The 15,191-nt window shown below is 58.4% G+C and overlaps 2 protein-coding genes across 6 annotated transcripts; both read left to right on the forward strand.

Annotated features, from left to right (window-relative positions):
* The first annotated feature begins 275 nt into the window (after positions 1 to 275).
* On the forward strand, positions 276 to 9,959 carry LOC148383054 (KAT8 regulatory NSL complex subunit 1-like). Of its 5 annotated transcripts, none has more exons than XM_088359976.1 (16): positions 276 to 415; positions 1,013 to 1,200; positions 3,949 to 5,266; positions 5,894 to 6,035; positions 6,217 to 6,279; positions 6,442 to 6,530; positions 6,595 to 6,733; positions 6,874 to 7,030; positions 7,115 to 7,270; positions 7,390 to 7,551; positions 7,758 to 7,891; positions 8,040 to 8,164; positions 8,228 to 8,285; positions 8,408 to 8,520; positions 8,607 to 8,841; positions 8,937 to 9,959. In XM_088359976.1, exons 3-16 carry the CDS (start codon positions 4,020 to 4,022, stop codon positions 9,135 to 9,137), a joined length of 3,021 nt encoding a protein of 1,006 aa, XP_088216102.1. In that variant the 5' UTR covers positions 276 to 415; positions 1,013 to 1,200; positions 3,949 to 4,019; the 3' UTR covers positions 9,138 to 9,959. The 5 variants fall into 5 exon arrangements, with proteins under 5 accessions (XP_088216102.1, XP_088216105.1, XP_088216101.1 ...); XM_088359979.1 differs by lacking the exons at positions 276 to 415; positions 1,013 to 1,200 and adding an exon at positions 1,876 to 2,409 and having other exon boundaries at positions 3,949 to 4,907; positions 4,989 to 5,266; XM_088359975.1 differs by lacking the exons at positions 276 to 415; positions 1,013 to 1,200 and adding an exon at positions 1,876 to 2,409.
* A 521-nt stretch (positions 9,960 to 10,480) lies between these two features.
* fam171a2b (family with sequence similarity 171 member A2b) lies at positions 10,481 to 15,111 on the forward strand. The gene is made up of 7 exons (XM_088359989.1): positions 10,481 to 10,750; positions 11,354 to 11,581; positions 11,649 to 11,741; positions 11,820 to 11,978; positions 12,150 to 12,329; positions 12,436 to 12,549; positions 12,646 to 15,111. The coding sequence occupies exons 1-7, from the start codon at positions 10,666 to 10,668 to the stop codon at positions 14,082 to 14,084; spliced, it is 2,298 nt and encodes a 765-aa protein (XP_088216115.1). The 5' UTR covers positions 10,481 to 10,665; the 3' UTR covers positions 14,085 to 15,111.
* The last annotated feature ends 80 nt before the right edge of the window (positions 15,112 to 15,191 follow it).

The raw sequence follows: 15,191 nt of genomic DNA on the forward strand, positions 1-15,191 counted from the left end.
TGTCACGCCTTGCAACGGTGTTGATTATATCCAAGGCCTCGAACCCAGGTGAACGGCCCGGGAGTCTTTTTTTAGTTTTATATGACAGTAAAGTATCGAATGCACGTCCAAACAGCGCTTGGTGAGACGTGACTCGCTGGCTCATTCGGCTGTAGGGAATTCACAATTGTCTATTTGAATCGGCCATGTACAACTTTTCACGGAACACAATTGTCGCGTATGCCATTGTTTTGGTTTGGTTTGGTTTTGTCGTTGTATCACGCGCTCAACTTTGGTCGGCATTTCCGCTAGGCGGGGCATGTAAACAGATTGGCAGCCACGCGAGCCAATGGGAATCTGTGAGATGTTTCCATTAACCAATGGGAGCGCAGGGGCTCGGTTTGCGCTCGTCAACGCTTCGGAACAGGACAAGCGGGTAAGTAACAATTTCGCCTGCTTATTTGTTGCAAATCATCGAACGCCACACTTGTCGCGACCACACGAGCCGTTAGCCTGCAACATTGACTGCCCGCTCAGAGCAAGGTTGACGTTCTCAGCTCACTTTTCAACCTGAAGTCACGTAAAAGTCGCTGAGGGTTAGCCTAGCTTAGCCTGCTCTCGCTCTTTAGCATTAGCTTTGCTGCTAAACTCTTCTCCAGAAATCAGAACTTGACCCCCGAAATATGCGGGAGCGATCAGTGATGCGCATCAGCCACGAAAAAAGTCATTGTTGCAACTTGTCACCGCTCAACGGTGGCATGAAGGAGCGCAGCGGACAACTTTCCCACGGCTGGCTGCCTCGCAGGCGGGAGGGTTTGGGTTCGAGTCTCGGCTTAGGCATTCCTGTGCCGTGCCATGCTATGCCATGGATGGGCTGGCGACAAGTCGTACATTTCTCCTCCATTGCATTGCAGCAGTTTGTCTCTGCGCCCTGACAACCAGCCTTTGTCCAGAGTGTTCATTTGCTGCGATTGACTGGTGGTGACCAATCCACTCTTTGTCTACATGTGCCCTGACGTTGGCCGGCGCCCAGTCCCGGGTGCGAGCTGGGCTCATTTCCAGTCGTCCTACACCCTCACGAGGAGACAAAGCGTCAGAATGTCTGCTGCGACAGCTGTCCACCATTGACGTGGGGTCCCTGTCGCTCATCCGGTTGTCGACTTGCGACGCATCGGAATACGTTTCACCGACGGCGGCCGGACGACGAGCATGGACTCAAAGGTACGACGTTTGTTTCACCCGCTGTGAGTTGTGTGCTGTTTGCATGTGTCAAAATGTTCACACATTGTTTCACACGGGAGTACCAAAAAACGGGGATTGGAAAACTCAATGAAGACGTCAGCGTTTAGTCGCGCCTCACTTTGCTGCCATGGTGTCAGTGTCAGAAGCGCACATCAGCAGGGGCGCTCCTTCAACTGTGGAAGCGCCTTGAAGAAAATAGTGCCAAAATAATGTGGAAAGGACACAATCAAATCATTCGCTAGCCTGGTGTACCCCCCACCCTTTGCACTTAAATAGAAGTAAAGACAGAGATTGTCCAGATACTCATGTAAAGTTGATTTAAAATGTACTTCAACTGCAATGACAAGGTAAGTAAACATCGAAGCTAGACCATGGAACAAGTCCAAAGGTTTCCAAAAGAATAGCATCACTAAAAATAAAAGTTGTTGCGAAAAGGGGAAGCTTTCCAAAAACAAAACTCTCACGTCGGGATATCTTGCAAATGTACTCGAGTATAGTAATCGGGTAGCGAAGACTCGATGTTTGTGGCGCGAATGTGATGTTTGAAGCCTTTAAGTCGTTCGTTGTTGTTGTTGTTGTTGTTTGGTGCGCTTGCCCCTCGCGGTGAGGTGCGGTACTGCCGAGGCCGCCTCTTGGCAGCCTTTTTTTGCGCACGCGCAGTGCGACGCTCGTGTGTTTGTCAGCTCAAAGCCGAGCGAGCAGCTAGCCGCCATTTTCTCAGCGTCTCTTCCGAAAAGCAGAGAAAAAGAGCAGCACCTACCGCCCGCCCTACGGCTTTCGGCCCGTCGTAAATCGGCTATTTGGCCGAGGCTCGGCCGGAGAGCCTCTCTATTTACCCGACCCACGGCCCGGTAGGACTCGTTCGACGGCCTTGTGCTGAAATCGGAAAGGCAGGAAGGCGAGCGAGGCTGCGAGCGAGCGAGCGAGCGAGCAAGGTGGAGATCGTTGATTCGCCCATTGCCTGGATCCGGAACGAAGCCGAGTGGCCCCCGTCGGGCGGGCCCCCGGTTGCATTTTGGGGGCAAATTGATGGCCTAGAGGTCGATTCCAGCCGCCTTTTTGCCCCCCACCCCTTGCCCTTGTTCCCCCCTCCCCTCCCACAGCACCCCCACCCGCCCCCCGACCAACCGACCGGAGTGCAGGGAATTGTTGGGCGAATTCCCTCGGATAGTGCGAGCTCGTCACGTGGTAGGTTCCTCCTTTTTCTTTGTTAGCCGCAGCTAGCTCGCTCTTCTTCCTGCTGCCCCGCCGCCGCCGTCGCCGCCTCCCAACCGGTCCGCGCCTAAGCGGGCCAACGCCAGCGAACGAACGAGCAAGAGCTTCGCCGTGCGGGGCCGCGCGCGCACGACGTTGTTCCGGGACGAATTGGCCAAACGTTGCCTTGCGTAATGAGGCGTGCCGCGCCTGCCTGCCCGCCCGCCCGCCGCCGCCGCCCGTCCTTGGCGCCGTTGGCGAGCTGTTAAATGAAGGGATGCGGGGTCCCGTCGTCGTCGTAACGATGCTCGCGGTGGCCTTTCGGTTGGGGCTCTGGTCGCGTGTGTTGCATCAGCAGCAGTAGCCGCCGCAGAGCTAGCAGCTAACGTTAGCAGCCTCGGTGACATTTTTTCTTGTTGTTGCCGAAGGACGTGCGTGCGTGCGTAATGTAAACACCATTTGGGTGCTTGTCGGAGGCAGCACGACGCCCGTTTTGTATGCTAAAAGGCAGATTACATAATGCGCCTGGGAAGCCCCAACATGGCGTGGCGGCAGCGGCGGCCGCGCGCGGCTACCGGAGATAGACTGCAGTCTAAAGGCATGCGATGGACGGCCAAGCCGTCATGTTGCTCCTCATGTCGCACACGCAATGACTCCTTTGACACAATGTGAAGCAGACGCCGTGACGTCACGGGGGCCTCAATCCACCAATTTAGCGGGACGCGTGGACGTACCCTCGCTTGCCGGTGTGACGGCAGGCTGAGTTTTCAAATCATTCCTTGACTCGGATTGAAGAGAAGCTCAAACGAAGCCGCTTGTGCACTTGTGTCCAGCACACTTGCCAGTGTAATTTTCCACTCGTGCTCTGTGTGTATACACTTCATGTTTTGTACATCTGTTCCATTTTGTCATAGGCTCGCTCAGCCGTGGGAGAAATGACGAGACCGTGTTGGTTTCTCTTCAGCTTTGTGTTCGTTTGAATGCCTGACACGACCAAAAGGCTCCATCAGAAAAGAACCGCTGGAATGCCCATATAGTTCTGAAGAACCGACTTTGGTGGTGGGAAATGGCGAGCTGTCGTCTCTTCACTCGTAGGACCGCTTTTTGTTGCCCTTGGTATTTGTAAACAAATATCGATTTGTGGGGCAAATTTGGATTGGACGGCGATACGTGAACAAATCGGACGTTCAAACAAATCGCAAGTCCATTTGTTGACCGGGAAAAAAACCTTTCCGTTTTAGTTGGCTTTTATTTTGCATCTTGGCAAAAGCTGTTCAGTGTAGAGCGGCGCTTGCTCCACTTGCGGTAGCAACGACCCTCACCGTTTTTTGTTTTTTTTTAAACTGTCACACCTTGGCCGCCTGTCTCCCCACTCTCTTCTTCATTTTGTTTTTGGGCCCCGTCCTATGGGGCCACCAAATAATGGACGACGGGCCTCCGGTGGCCCCCTGGCTGTAGTTTGGCGTGAGATAGCTCTTATATCGATCGGTCTGGTACTGACCGCGTGCTCTCGTCTCTCTTGTGCCCACATAGGCCGTCCTCCGGAGGGGCAGTAAGCGGGGGGTGTGGAGCAGCAGGCCGCCGTGCCCGTCCCTCTGCACTGCATGGCTGCGATGGCGCCCGCTCTCACCGACGCCCCAGCCGAAGCTCACCACATCCGCTTCAAACTGGCCGCCCCGTCATCGAGTTTGTCCCCGGCCAGCGCCGACAACCACGCCAACGCCAGCAACATCCTCATCCACGCCGGAGGCCCCCCCAAGTGTAAGGTGGCCCCTGAAGACGACGACCAGCAGCAACAGCAGCCGTCGTCGCAGCCGCCACCGTCCCAGGGGGACTCCCTGGGCAAGCTCCAGCCCCTAGTGGCATCCTACCTTTGCTCTGATGTGACTCCTGTGGCCTCAACCAAAGAGTCCATCACGCTGCAAGGGGTCCTCATCAAACAGTCAGTCCTGAAAAGCGGCAGAATTCTGCCGAGCTCGCGGCTCAACGGCGGAGACTTCCTGCTGAGGAAGCGGCACGCCATCGAACTGTCTGGAGACCAGCTCAAAAGCCTGATGAGCGCCAACGGCAACCAGCCGGCGGCGCCCGTCAACGGACTGGCCAAGAAGCTGGCCGCCGGCTCCGGCTGCGCCATGGCGGCGGCGCTCAATGGCGACAAGCCTCCGGCCCACTCGCACGCGGCCGAGCCCGACGGCCGGCCGCCCCGGGTCGCCGTCAAAGGGAGCCTTCACCGCAGGCGATCGCCGGGACTTTGCCCCAACGCGCAGCAGGCAACCACGCAACAGTCGCCCTTGTCCCAGGACACCCGCAGCCCCGCCAGCCAAGACGTGAATTTGGAGCACGGGGGCCCGAGTCCGGCGCGCTCCGACCGCGAGAGGCCGGGCTGCAGCCGGCGCGGCTCCCCGGCGGACGCTCGAGCGGGGGAGCGCGCCCGGCTCAGCGGCAGCCGGCAGGCGGAGATCGAAGGCCGCCTGCGACGGCTGCGCAAGCGCCTGCAGGTGGTCCAGGCCAAGCAGGTGGAGCGCCACGTTCAGCAGCAGTTGGGCGGCTTCTTGGAATCGGCCGTGGGCCGCCTGCTGGCCGCCAGCGGCGGCCGCAAGGACCACGCCTCGGCTCCCTGGAGGACGGGACGCCACTCGGCCGGCAGCGGCAGGGACGGCCTGAGCCGCTTCCTGAAGAGCGGCTCGGTTCCCTCGGAACTGGAGCGCTTGTATCTGAGCGGTTCGGCCAACTTGCGCTCGGTGGAGAAAGCCTTCGACTCGGACGTGACGGAGAGCAGCTCCGGCGGCGACTCGGACCTGGAGGAGGAGGAGCTCACCAGGGTGGATGTGGAGCAGCGGCATGTCAAGATGTGAGTAACGCTGGCCGCTTTTGCGCAGGTGCTCGCTCGACAGTGGCGCTTGAGAGCGCCGACGCTAGTCCAAATTCAATCGGCGCTACCTTGCCAACGGCCAGACGCAAACGCCGCTTCCGCGTACTGTCTTGAGCAGCTCTTTGTCAGGAAGCGTACGCCTGTTCGTGTGCCTCGTCGCAAACATCTGGCTTGTTAGTTCCTCCACTCTTGTTATGTAACTCCAGCCCCTGCTCCCTCCCTCCCTCCCTCCTTTTATGTAATGACTGCTGCAGTTTCCTGCCTGCACCCCGTCCTTCGGCCATGCCCGCCTCAGCTGTGTGTCTCTCCTGCTCTTTGCATTTTACTCTCTAACTTGCCGCGGCATTCAACATGGCCACAAAGCTGGATTTGACCAAGTTAATGTAAATGGGGTCGGGGGTCAATTATTGTGAGTCTGACACACATTAAGGAAGATTGTTGTTGACGAGTCTGGCCCGTTTCAATGAACGGGGCGCCGAAGTTTGTGTCGCCAAATGCGCGCCCTGCTCCAGCTTCACCTGTCAATCAAATATGTGCGTTCTATGCCACTGAGGTGGTGTTAGAAAAAATCTCGGGCAGAGCTGACCTTTTGTGTGCGCCGGCCAGATGGAAGCGCGCCGAGAGCCGCTACACGCTGGAAAGGGCGGCCATCATCAGTCACTGGAACTGGTTGCAGGCTCACATCTCCGACTTGGAGTACCGCATCCGACAGCAGACGGACATCTTCAGGCAGATCCGCGCCAGTAAGGTCAGTCAGTCAGTCAGTCAGTCGTTGCTCAACCCTGAGCAAGGAAGTCGGTCGGGAGCGGGCCCGTACGTCCGACCGACCGAGCAGACTCTGCAATTATTTGAACACGCCGACTTCCCTCGGAGCACAAATGTCACGTCGCACGTCTGTCAGTCTTCATTTGCAAGTTTCTGCTCCGCAGGGCTCGGTGGAGCTGGGTGGCGTCCCGCCTCAAGAAGCCAAGTTGGAGCCCGCCAACTTTCAGGTCAAATGATTTCTCTTGCCACTGAGCGCGCCTTGCATGAATGGAGTCGCACCCGGGACAAAATTGAGCCCCGGCCGCACCATCTTTTTTTTGTCCGTTTCTTTACGACCGAGTGCAAAGTTGACCGCTCATGAGTTTGCGTGCACGTCTTGCTGCCTGCAGGATGAGTCTTCAGAACGTGTGGATCACCCGGTCGCCATAGAGCCTCGGAAAGCTCAAACCGGGCAGCCGGTTAACGGTGTCCTCAGCAGGTACTGGTTGGTGATGAAGGTGATGATGATGATGATGATGACGGATCCCCAAATGTGGCGACAGCAGGGCGGGCGAGAGTGTGGACAGCAAGCACCAGCAGGCGCCGGACAGCACGTGCGTGGCGGCGCGTACGCGACCTCTGATTGGCTGGAGGCGGCGGAGGCTCATCCAGCCCAACACGGTGGCCAACCTGATTGGAAAGGTAGCTTGGTTGGGGGGGGCGCATCGTGGGCGCTCCGTTGAGGGGGCGGGGGGCATCGTGGGCACTCCCTTGAGGGGGGGGGGGCATCGTCGGCGCTCAATCGCCTGCTAAACCCGCATGGAAATGCGCCGTCCGTGCAGGCGTCTCGAAGCGGCGGCGCGTGCCGGGTCAACCCCGGCTGCGTGATGTGCGGCGGCCGGCCCGTCCCCAGAGAGGACCCCCAGTTCCACTTGCCCGTCCTCGAGCGCCTGTCCAGAATGGATCTGGGCGTCCACCCCATCCTGTCCTTCTCGGACGGTGGGTCTTGTGCGTGTACGCACGCACGCACGTTGTTGCGTTGTGCCTTGGCTGGCTGGCAGTAGCTCTTGAATGTGATTGCAGATGTGGCCGTGGGCCTCCGCGTGCAGCAGGCGATGAAGAGCTGCTGGAGCGGCAGGTCGCTGGAGAGGAGTAAACCCGTTAAGAAGTTCTCCCTCAAACACAAGCTGTCGTCATGCAAAGAGAAGCACAAGTTTGCCAGCTCGCTCATGGCAGTCAGTGAGTGCACGCACGCATCTTCGTGGGGGCGCTCGCTCGCTCTCTCTTTTTGGAAGGCGAGATGCGCTCACTCGCTCACCTGCCACTTTGAACCAATGAACGTCCGCTCGCGCTTTCAGGACTGGGCCACTGCAAGAGTCGAGCCGACAAGCCCAGGCCGCCGGACGCCGTCTCCTGCAAGGCGGAGCAGCGAGCGCACGGTGTCTCGGCGCCGCCCGGACCCTACGACAAAACCTCGGGCCGCAAGAGATTACGAGAGCCCGCGTTGGACAGGAGCGACTGTGAGTCCCTCGGCCCCCTTTGTGTGCCATGTTTCCGAGCGATTTTGCAACTTGGAAATGGAAGGTTTGCACCTTCCACTGGCCATCTGTGCCACCAAAGCAACAGTTGTGCTAGAAGTGGCCCTCCCTCTGGTTGCTTTCCAGCTTGCTCACCACCCCTGGGAATGGAGCGCAAATGCCTCAAAATGTATGCGTTTGTCCCACAGCCTCGCCAAAATTCTTCCTGGACTCGGGCGGCAGTACGGCGCCTTGTCCGGCACTCTCCGGCGTCCACAGCCCCGTCGCGCGACAGCTGTCGACATCCTCGGACAACGCTGCGCTACCGGCCGCTGGCACAGCCGTAAGAGGGGCGCCGGGCCTGGGCCGGGTGGAGGACCGCCATCCGCGGATGTGCTGACTTGCTGCTGACTTGCTGCTCACTTGCTGCTCACTTGCTGCTCACTTGCTGCTCACTTGCTGCTCACTTACTGCTGACTTGTGCACTCCAGCTGCAGCCCGTCAAGAGGAGGCGCGGCGAAAGCTCCTTCGACATCAACAACATTGTCATTCCCATGTCGGTGGCTGCCACAACGCGAGTGGAGAAGCTGCAGTACAAAGAGATCCTCACGCCCAGGTAAGTTGAGCGCCGGTCAATAGCGCGCGCCCGCCCGCCCGGCTGACTTGTGCGTCTGTCCAGCTGGCGAGCCGTGGACGTCCTGACGCAGCCCGCCGTGCGGGGAGAAGATGAGCGCGAGGTGAGCGAATCGGCGAGCGGGAAGCCGTGTCTTCTCTGGCGTTCGAGTGTCCGCGGGTTCCCGTTTGCCTGCACGGATGGCACCCCGCTACTGACAGACACCACCACGCCTTGTGTATATAGGTGGAGGACCTGTCAGACGCGGCCTTCATCCAGCTGCACCAGCCGTACGAGGACCAGGAGCGGTCTCGCTGGACCTGGATGGCGTTGGCGCCAGCCAAGCGGAGGGGCAGCAGGTCAGGTCCCCGCGGCGACACGCCGGCCCCGCCGCTCACGAGCCAACCCTGGAGTGACACCCTTTTTTGGTTGTTGTCTTTTTCAGGTCATACAAGTCGACGGACGGGCGCACCACACCGCTGTTTTGCAGCACCAACCCGCCGACCCCGCAGCCGGCCTCCCCCGAGCCCGGTCACTACCCCGCGTTGCACGACTACGGCCACCTGCCCTCGCCTGTCAGCCCGCCCAGCCCTGACACGCCATGCTCGCGTGACTCTCACCGCCTCGTGTCCAGCGAGGACACGCGATGCTCCACGCCCGACTTGGCCTTTGAGGAGAGGGTACGCCGCCGCTTTGCGTCTCTCGCTCGCGAGACTCTTGTCGGCCCACTCGGTCGTCCCGCACCTGTCGGTTCCTCACCTGCCCCCTTTTCCAGACGGTGGCGCCGTGGGAGCGGCGCGACTTCCCGTTGGCCGAAGACCCGGCGCCAGAGCCCGAGGCGGACGGCGAGTGCGCCGGGCTCAGGATGGCGAGTTTGTCGGGATGCCGCCCCTTTGGCCGGCCTGACTCTGATGACGGCGAGCCGCCTTGTTGCCACGACGATGACCACCACGCAGCTGGCCCCAAGCGGCCGTGAGCGAGCAAACTTGTGCGCTTCCTGTTGTTTGATATTCAAACATCAGTCTAATCCTTTCACAGTTTTTAGTGAATCCGACGCCGATAGACGCAAACGTGTTACAACAAGTCTGATTTGTGCAGTAGGCGAAACGTATAGGGGGGGGGGCTTAGCGGTGTTTTGATATGTTGCGTGTACACTTGTAGCGCACGATGTAGCGACTCCTCCGATATGGCCAAAGGGTGTTTTTCTATCCTTTAGTTTGTTTGTAATTCCCACGTACATTTTAGTGAAGTGACACATAAGATGGGCGGGTGGGTGGGTGGTTGAGTCTGCCCCCATCCCTCCCTCCTTCCCTCCCCCCAGTAAACAGGTACATTTCGGATGAAGCCCCCCCACAAACCACCGGAGCAGAGCACTTGTTGTCTTTGGTTTTCCATTCCTGACATGTTTGTATGTCGCGTGTTCCAGCGTAACGTTGTCTTTGACTTGTAAACCATTCCTGCTGTCCTCCCCCCCCCCCCTTACCGTGCCCACCCCCTCCGTGGGCCGCACTTGTCATAGGAGGCGCTACTAACCCTTGGATAGCAGGGCTCAGGTTGTTTGGGCTCTCGCCGTGCCATCTCACGTTGGTTCCTCCCGTCCGTCAACTCGGTGACTATGCAAAAGGAAAAGTAAAAAAAAAAAAAAAGAAATCCATAGTTTGCTTTTTGCCTCACCTGATCACTGTTCTTCTCTTCAGTAGTGACGGCACATGTTGATGTACCTGTTTGATTGTCTCAGCAGTTAGCACTATTGTTTGCTTCTTTGTAAATAGTTCCATTAAAACGTTTGTTTAACTCAGCTCTTTTTCGTCTGTACCCAACACCAGCAAAACGTTCTGCTGGATCTAGAAATGCTATCCACATAGCAACAGAAAGGGGTGGGTGGAAGGGATGTCAATTATTTTTTGAAAGATTTGTGCGGTGATGTAATAGCAACCAGGCTGGTTGGCTGGCTCTGTCATAAAAGCACACAAGCTTGTGCTGCGTGTTCATGGTCCCCAAAATGGGAGCGCTGGCGTTTGTGGTGTGTCCGCAATTGCGTTCAAAACGTGTGGTCGGTCGGTTTGAAGAAATCCTGAGTGAAGTGGGTGCAGCACCACATGTTCCCCAGCAGATGGCGCTATCCCCGTTTGGTTAAGGCTATCCGGATCGTTTCTAATTTTCCATTGTGTTTTTTGTTTTGGATGTTCGAAATCGATCAAAAAAAAAAAAACGCAGTCATAAGAAATATAGGCGTTTGAACAGTCCAGCGTTCAGGTCCACCCCACGGTCGAACTGCGCTCGTTCGTGTTCTTACGTCGAGCAGCAGAGGGCGTCATGTTGGCGCCCCTCTGCTCTCCTGCCATCCAAACAAGACGCGTCGGTGTGCGCGCGCGCGAGCGAGCAGTGCAGCATCACGGCGTGGCGAGGCGCGAAGCAGCACCTCCTCACAAGCTCGGAAAGCGGGACCCAGGTGGCGACCACTCAGTCCGTCCGTCCGACCGTCATGACATATCGCTGCGACGATGGCGGCTGGGCGCGTATGTCGTGTGCTTGTCTTGGCGTGCGCGTGCGCGCTCTGGGAGGCCAAATCCGTGCACGAGCATTTTGGTAAGCTCGCGCCCGCCTGCCCGCCCGCCTTTTGTTGTCACCCTTAGCTTCATCTGCATAGTCGTGTGAGCGAGCGTAACGTGCGCGACCAGGGAGCTTCGTGAATTCTCGTCTTATTGTCGTCATTGTTCTGTTTCGCGCGTGCTTGCGAGGTCATGACGTCATTATATAGCTGACGGGCACGCGCACAGCTGCACAAAGCCCTAAATAGGAAAGAGGCTAAAATGGCGGTGTATGTTGCTTCGTGACGTCTGAGCGAGCGAGCGAGCGAGCGACCGACCGAACGCACGTCTTCAGGCCACACTCATCACGCGTCCATCCCTAGAGATTTGACTGGGTGCGTGGGCTTTGCAGTTGGGCTTCTTTTGAAGGCTGTTAGTAACCAGGCAACACCGCCAGCAGGTCAGACAGGTCACATGACAAACAATGTTGTGTGATGACATTTCTAGATGTGCTTAGCATCTAAAACGGAGTGTGGAAAAGCAGCATCTCCGTGTGTGTCTGTGTGTGTGTGTGTGTGTGTGTGTGTGTGTGTGTGTGTGTGTGTGTGTGTGTGTGTGTGTGTGTGTGTGTGTGTGTGTGTGTGTGTGTGTTGCACTGCAGAAGTCCAAATCAAAGTCCAGGTGTTCGACAACAGCGACCTGTCTCCGCTGGCCGACGCCCTGGTGGAGGTCCACGGCAACCAGAGCGCCTTGGCGACGGTTCGCGCCGGCGCCGATGGCACGGCCAGGGTGGACTTTGACTACCGAGCGGCAAGCTGGGTCATCATTAGCGCCGCTAAAGCAAACTACGTCACCAACTCGGTGCCCTGGTACTCGGGCCGCCCGCCACGTAAGAGCACTCCGCTGTGTGGCAGCGCCCGGCACACGCTTACGCTTGCCGTCTTCTTCTTTGTCAGTGTACGCCTCCGTCAGTTTGTACCTTCTGGTTCATCGACCCGGCACGCTCATTTTGTACGATGACGTCCTTCAGGTTCTGTCTGGCTCGCCAGGTAAGAAAAGAGAAGAAAAAAAAAAAAAACCGTCAGCACGTGAGAAAACACGCGCTCGCTTGCTTTGTGATGGGGCAGGTGGCGGCGAGCGCGCTGTGGCGCAGCTTCCCCGGAAGTCACTGCACCTGCCGCCCGACTCCAACGGGACGGCGCTGACGGCCTCGCTGACCGCCGCCAGGACCCGTGACGAGATGGGCGGATTCCCCTTCCTGCTGGCCCGCGAGACCAACGGCTCAGGTCTGCCACAGGGGCCGCTCCTGAGCTCAAATCAAAAAGTGCCGCAACGCTGCCACCCTCTGGCGCCTGTTGGTCATTGCAACGTTGACGGATGGGCGCTGGAGGAAGGTGACAGGGAGGGACGGACAGACAGTGAACGCTGAGTGTTTTGGCTTGTGTTTTGGCGTTCAGGCGAAGAATCCGGTTGGACCGGCTTGACACCGCTGGCGCTGGTGGGCTTGGAGCTCTCGGACGAGGACGGCCGTCCCGTCGCCGTTTCGGACCCCGTCCGGGTTTCTGTGCCGCTTCCGTCCGACACCCGCAACAGGGTGGCCACCAGCGTGCCCACGTGGACGTACCGGCGACGTTGGGGTGAGCACGTGCGCTCCCGTCAAACAGCCAAGCCTTCTGGCTGATCTCGAGCGTTCCCCCCCAACCCTAAGCCTAACCCTAACCCGCGGGTGCGTGTGTGGGACAGGCGTGTGGGTGCGCAACGGCACGGGCTACATCCAGAAGGAAGGCTCGCACTTTGTGTGGAAGGCGGTGCTTCCGCAGACGGGCTACTGGCTGGCTGCCTTCCCCACCTCCTCGGGTAAGGGACTGCTTTTGATCAAGAGGCTGTGTGATGCTCGCTTCTGGTGACTCGCCACCGCTGGCGAGTGTTGACTTTTGTGGCTGGCCGTTTCAGGGCTGGGACCGGGCCACCCGGGCCTGAGTGACATCGGCACCTACCACGCCCTCTTCCTGCTGGCCGTCCTGGGCTCCTTGGCCCTGCTGGTCCTCATCCTGCTCTGCGTTCTGCTCTACTACTGCAGGCGCAGGTGTTTGAAACCTCGTCGGCAGCTCGGCAAGCCTCTCCCGTCCAGTGGCGCCAAGCGGGACCAAGGCACATCCACTTCTCGCCTCAATCTCATATGCGGCCCTCTCGTGGAGTCGGGTCCGTCCGGCGACAGGTCGGAGCCGTCCCCCTCCCGGGACTACCGGAGCTCCGGCGAGGACCTGGACGAGCACGCGGCCGCTCGCAAGCTGCGCCGCGCCGCGGGGAAAAGCGAAAACCTGGCCGTGAACGCCGCCGCCAGCAGCAGCAACAACCTGGACAACCCGCTGCTGCGTCAAGAGTACGAGCGGGGCGGCTACTCTCCCGCGGAAGGCGGCGAGTCCGACTATCGCCGGCACCGCGGCGCCAACGACAACGGGGGCTATTCGTCCGACCCGCCGTCTCCGCCGCCCTTCCGAGGCTACCTGCCGAGCCAGCCCGACAAACCTCCGGAATATTCGGCGGCGCCGCCCGACGGCCTGGCCCGGCCCACCTCCCTCAACACCCACCCGGGCCAGATCATTTTCTGCGGCTCCATCGACCAGATGAAGGAGAACATGTACCGCAGCATGGTGCCCACCCTGGTGATCCCCGCCCACTACATGCGCCTGCCTTCTGGCGCGGACCCCAAGGATGGCGACAAGGACGCCGTCACCGCCGGAGGGGCCCGACACGAGCCACCGCAGCAGCAGCATCAGCATCAGGGCGGCCCCCGCCGGGACGAAGCCGAGGACCCCGGCTGGGCATCAGACGCCTCCGGCGGAGCCGTGGCCATTCCGGTGCTCTTCGACGGCTCCACCATGGCCCAGATGAACGGAGAGCTGCAAGCCCTGACCGAGAAGAAGCTTCTGGAGCTGGGCGTCAAGCAGCACCCGCGGGCCTGGTTCATCTCCTTGGACGGCCGCGCCAATGCCCACGTGCGCCACTCCTACATTGACGCCGGCGCCAACGACTTGGGTGGCGGCGGGCCCGGAGGCTCCCTGAGAGACGCCAACCTGGAGGCTCCCGAGCGCAAGTCAAAAGACCAACGCTGGGAGGCGGGACGCAAGGGACACGGCGGGGCGGGCAAAAGCTACTCCAAGCTGGCCTACCCTGACCCCCCCGCCGGCGAAGGCCGCCCCGCGTCCCCCGAGGAGAACTCGCTGACGCCGCTTCTGGACCAGGGAGCCGCCGCTGTACCCCGGAAAGGCCGCGACGGCGACAACCGCCGCTGCTCCGGTCCCGACGATGAGGACAAGGAGGAGAACCGCAAGAGTCCCTGGCAGAAGATCGAGGACAGGCCGCTCATGGTTTTCCATCCCAGGAAGTGACAAAGGGCCACAACTGCCTGCCTGCCTGCCTGCCTGCCTGCCTCCCTTCCTCCCTTCCTCCCTTCCACTCCTTACCCCGCAGCGCCATTGGAATCTTGGACCGGCTGCTGCTTCACAAGTAGCGTGTGCACACTTTTCCCTCCTCACTTGTGGCACACAGAAATGTTGGAAGAACATTGCTGGTGAGACCTGAGCGGCCGTTGTGTGGAATGGTCTCACGCGGGAGGACAAAGCGCACAATGGTCTTTCCGTGTCGTCATTGGCAAGAAGCACAAGCGCGAGGCTATCTGATTGGTCGCGCGCGTACTTTGACCCCCCCCCCCCCCCCAGACCCCTCCCGAGAGGGCCGCCTCCTCCGAGTGCCTTCTTCTCTGGCCCGGAGGGTTGCCACGTTTTGGCCAACGCCAATCTTGCTTTGGACCCCGGCCTGCATGTTTTCATTGAAAAGGTCCCGAAATTGACTTCCGGTCGGTGGTCCAAGTTTACACTAACTTCTTCTTCTGCTTCTTATTGAAAAGCCAACCTTTGTGCTCGTGTGCTGTTTTGTGTTTGTGTTGACGTTTGATGAGCCACAATGACCGCTGCACTTCTTCTTCTTCTTCTTCTTCTTCTTCTCCTCGTAAGGATGAGGAGCCCCATTGTGACGTTTGTGTACAAAGGAGAAATAAATGTGTTCATCACTCGCTGGTGGAAGCTTCATGGTGAAGAATGGAAAATGAAGCTGAACACTCTGCCAGACTAATGTTCATTGCACAATACGCTTGAACTTCTTGACAGCCATTTTTGTAAAAGCCCAATATTATGTGATTGTTAAAAAAATATCCTTCCATTTTTGTCAGTCAAATACTCACTTGCATAAAATTGAACATCATAATTGCATTATGGTGTATACCGATTTTAAAATATAGTTTACAAGCTACTGTTTACACAATCACAATCATTTCAGGCGGCAAATGAAAAAATGTGTCAGGAAGCCATTTTTGGGGCCATGTGGTGTGGCCAAATTCAATAAAACTTTGAAAATGTACTGTGTATGAACTTGCTTCTTATTTTAATGTGTTGACTAATTTTATTAAATGAATAAAGTAATTATTTCACGTCACTGGT

The sequence above is a fragment of the Syngnathus floridae genome, chromosome 18, assembly GCF_059516105.1.
Source record: "Syngnathus floridae isolate MCC-2025c chromosome 18, RoL_Sflo_1.0, whole genome shotgun sequence".
In the NCBI taxonomy this organism is placed as follows: domain Eukaryota; kingdom Metazoa; phylum Chordata; class Actinopteri; order Syngnathiformes; family Syngnathidae; genus Syngnathus; species Syngnathus floridae.

What these genes read in the sequence shown, in the direction of transcription:
- LOC148383054 (XM_088359976.1), top strand. Translation starts at nt 4,020, where the DNA reads ATGGCTGCGATGGCGCCCGCTCTCACCGACGCCCCAGCCGAAGCTCAC. An exon ending in GGCAGATCCGCGCCAGTAAG is followed by an intron (nt 6,036 to 6,216) that starts GTCAGTCAGTCA and finishes TCTGCTCCGCAG; the next exon opens with GGCTCGGTGGAGCTGGGTGG. An exon ending in CAGCTCGCTCATGGCAGTCA is followed by an intron (nt 7,271 to 7,389) that starts GTGAGTGCACGC and finishes TCGCGCTTTCAG; the next exon opens with GACTGGGCCACTGCAAGAGT.
- fam171a2b (XM_088359989.1), top strand. Translation starts at nt 10,666, where the DNA reads ATGGCGGCTGGGCGCGTATGTCGTGTGCTTGTCTTGGCGTGCGCGTGC. An exon ending in GTACTCGGGCCGCCCGCCAC is followed by an intron (nt 11,582 to 11,648) that starts GTAAGAGCACTC and finishes CTTCTTTGTCAG; the next exon opens with TGTACGCCTCCGTCAGTTTG. An exon ending in GACGTACCGGCGACGTTGGG is followed by an intron (nt 12,330 to 12,435) that starts GTGAGCACGTGC and finishes TGTGTGGGACAG; the next exon opens with GCGTGTGGGTGCGCAACGGC.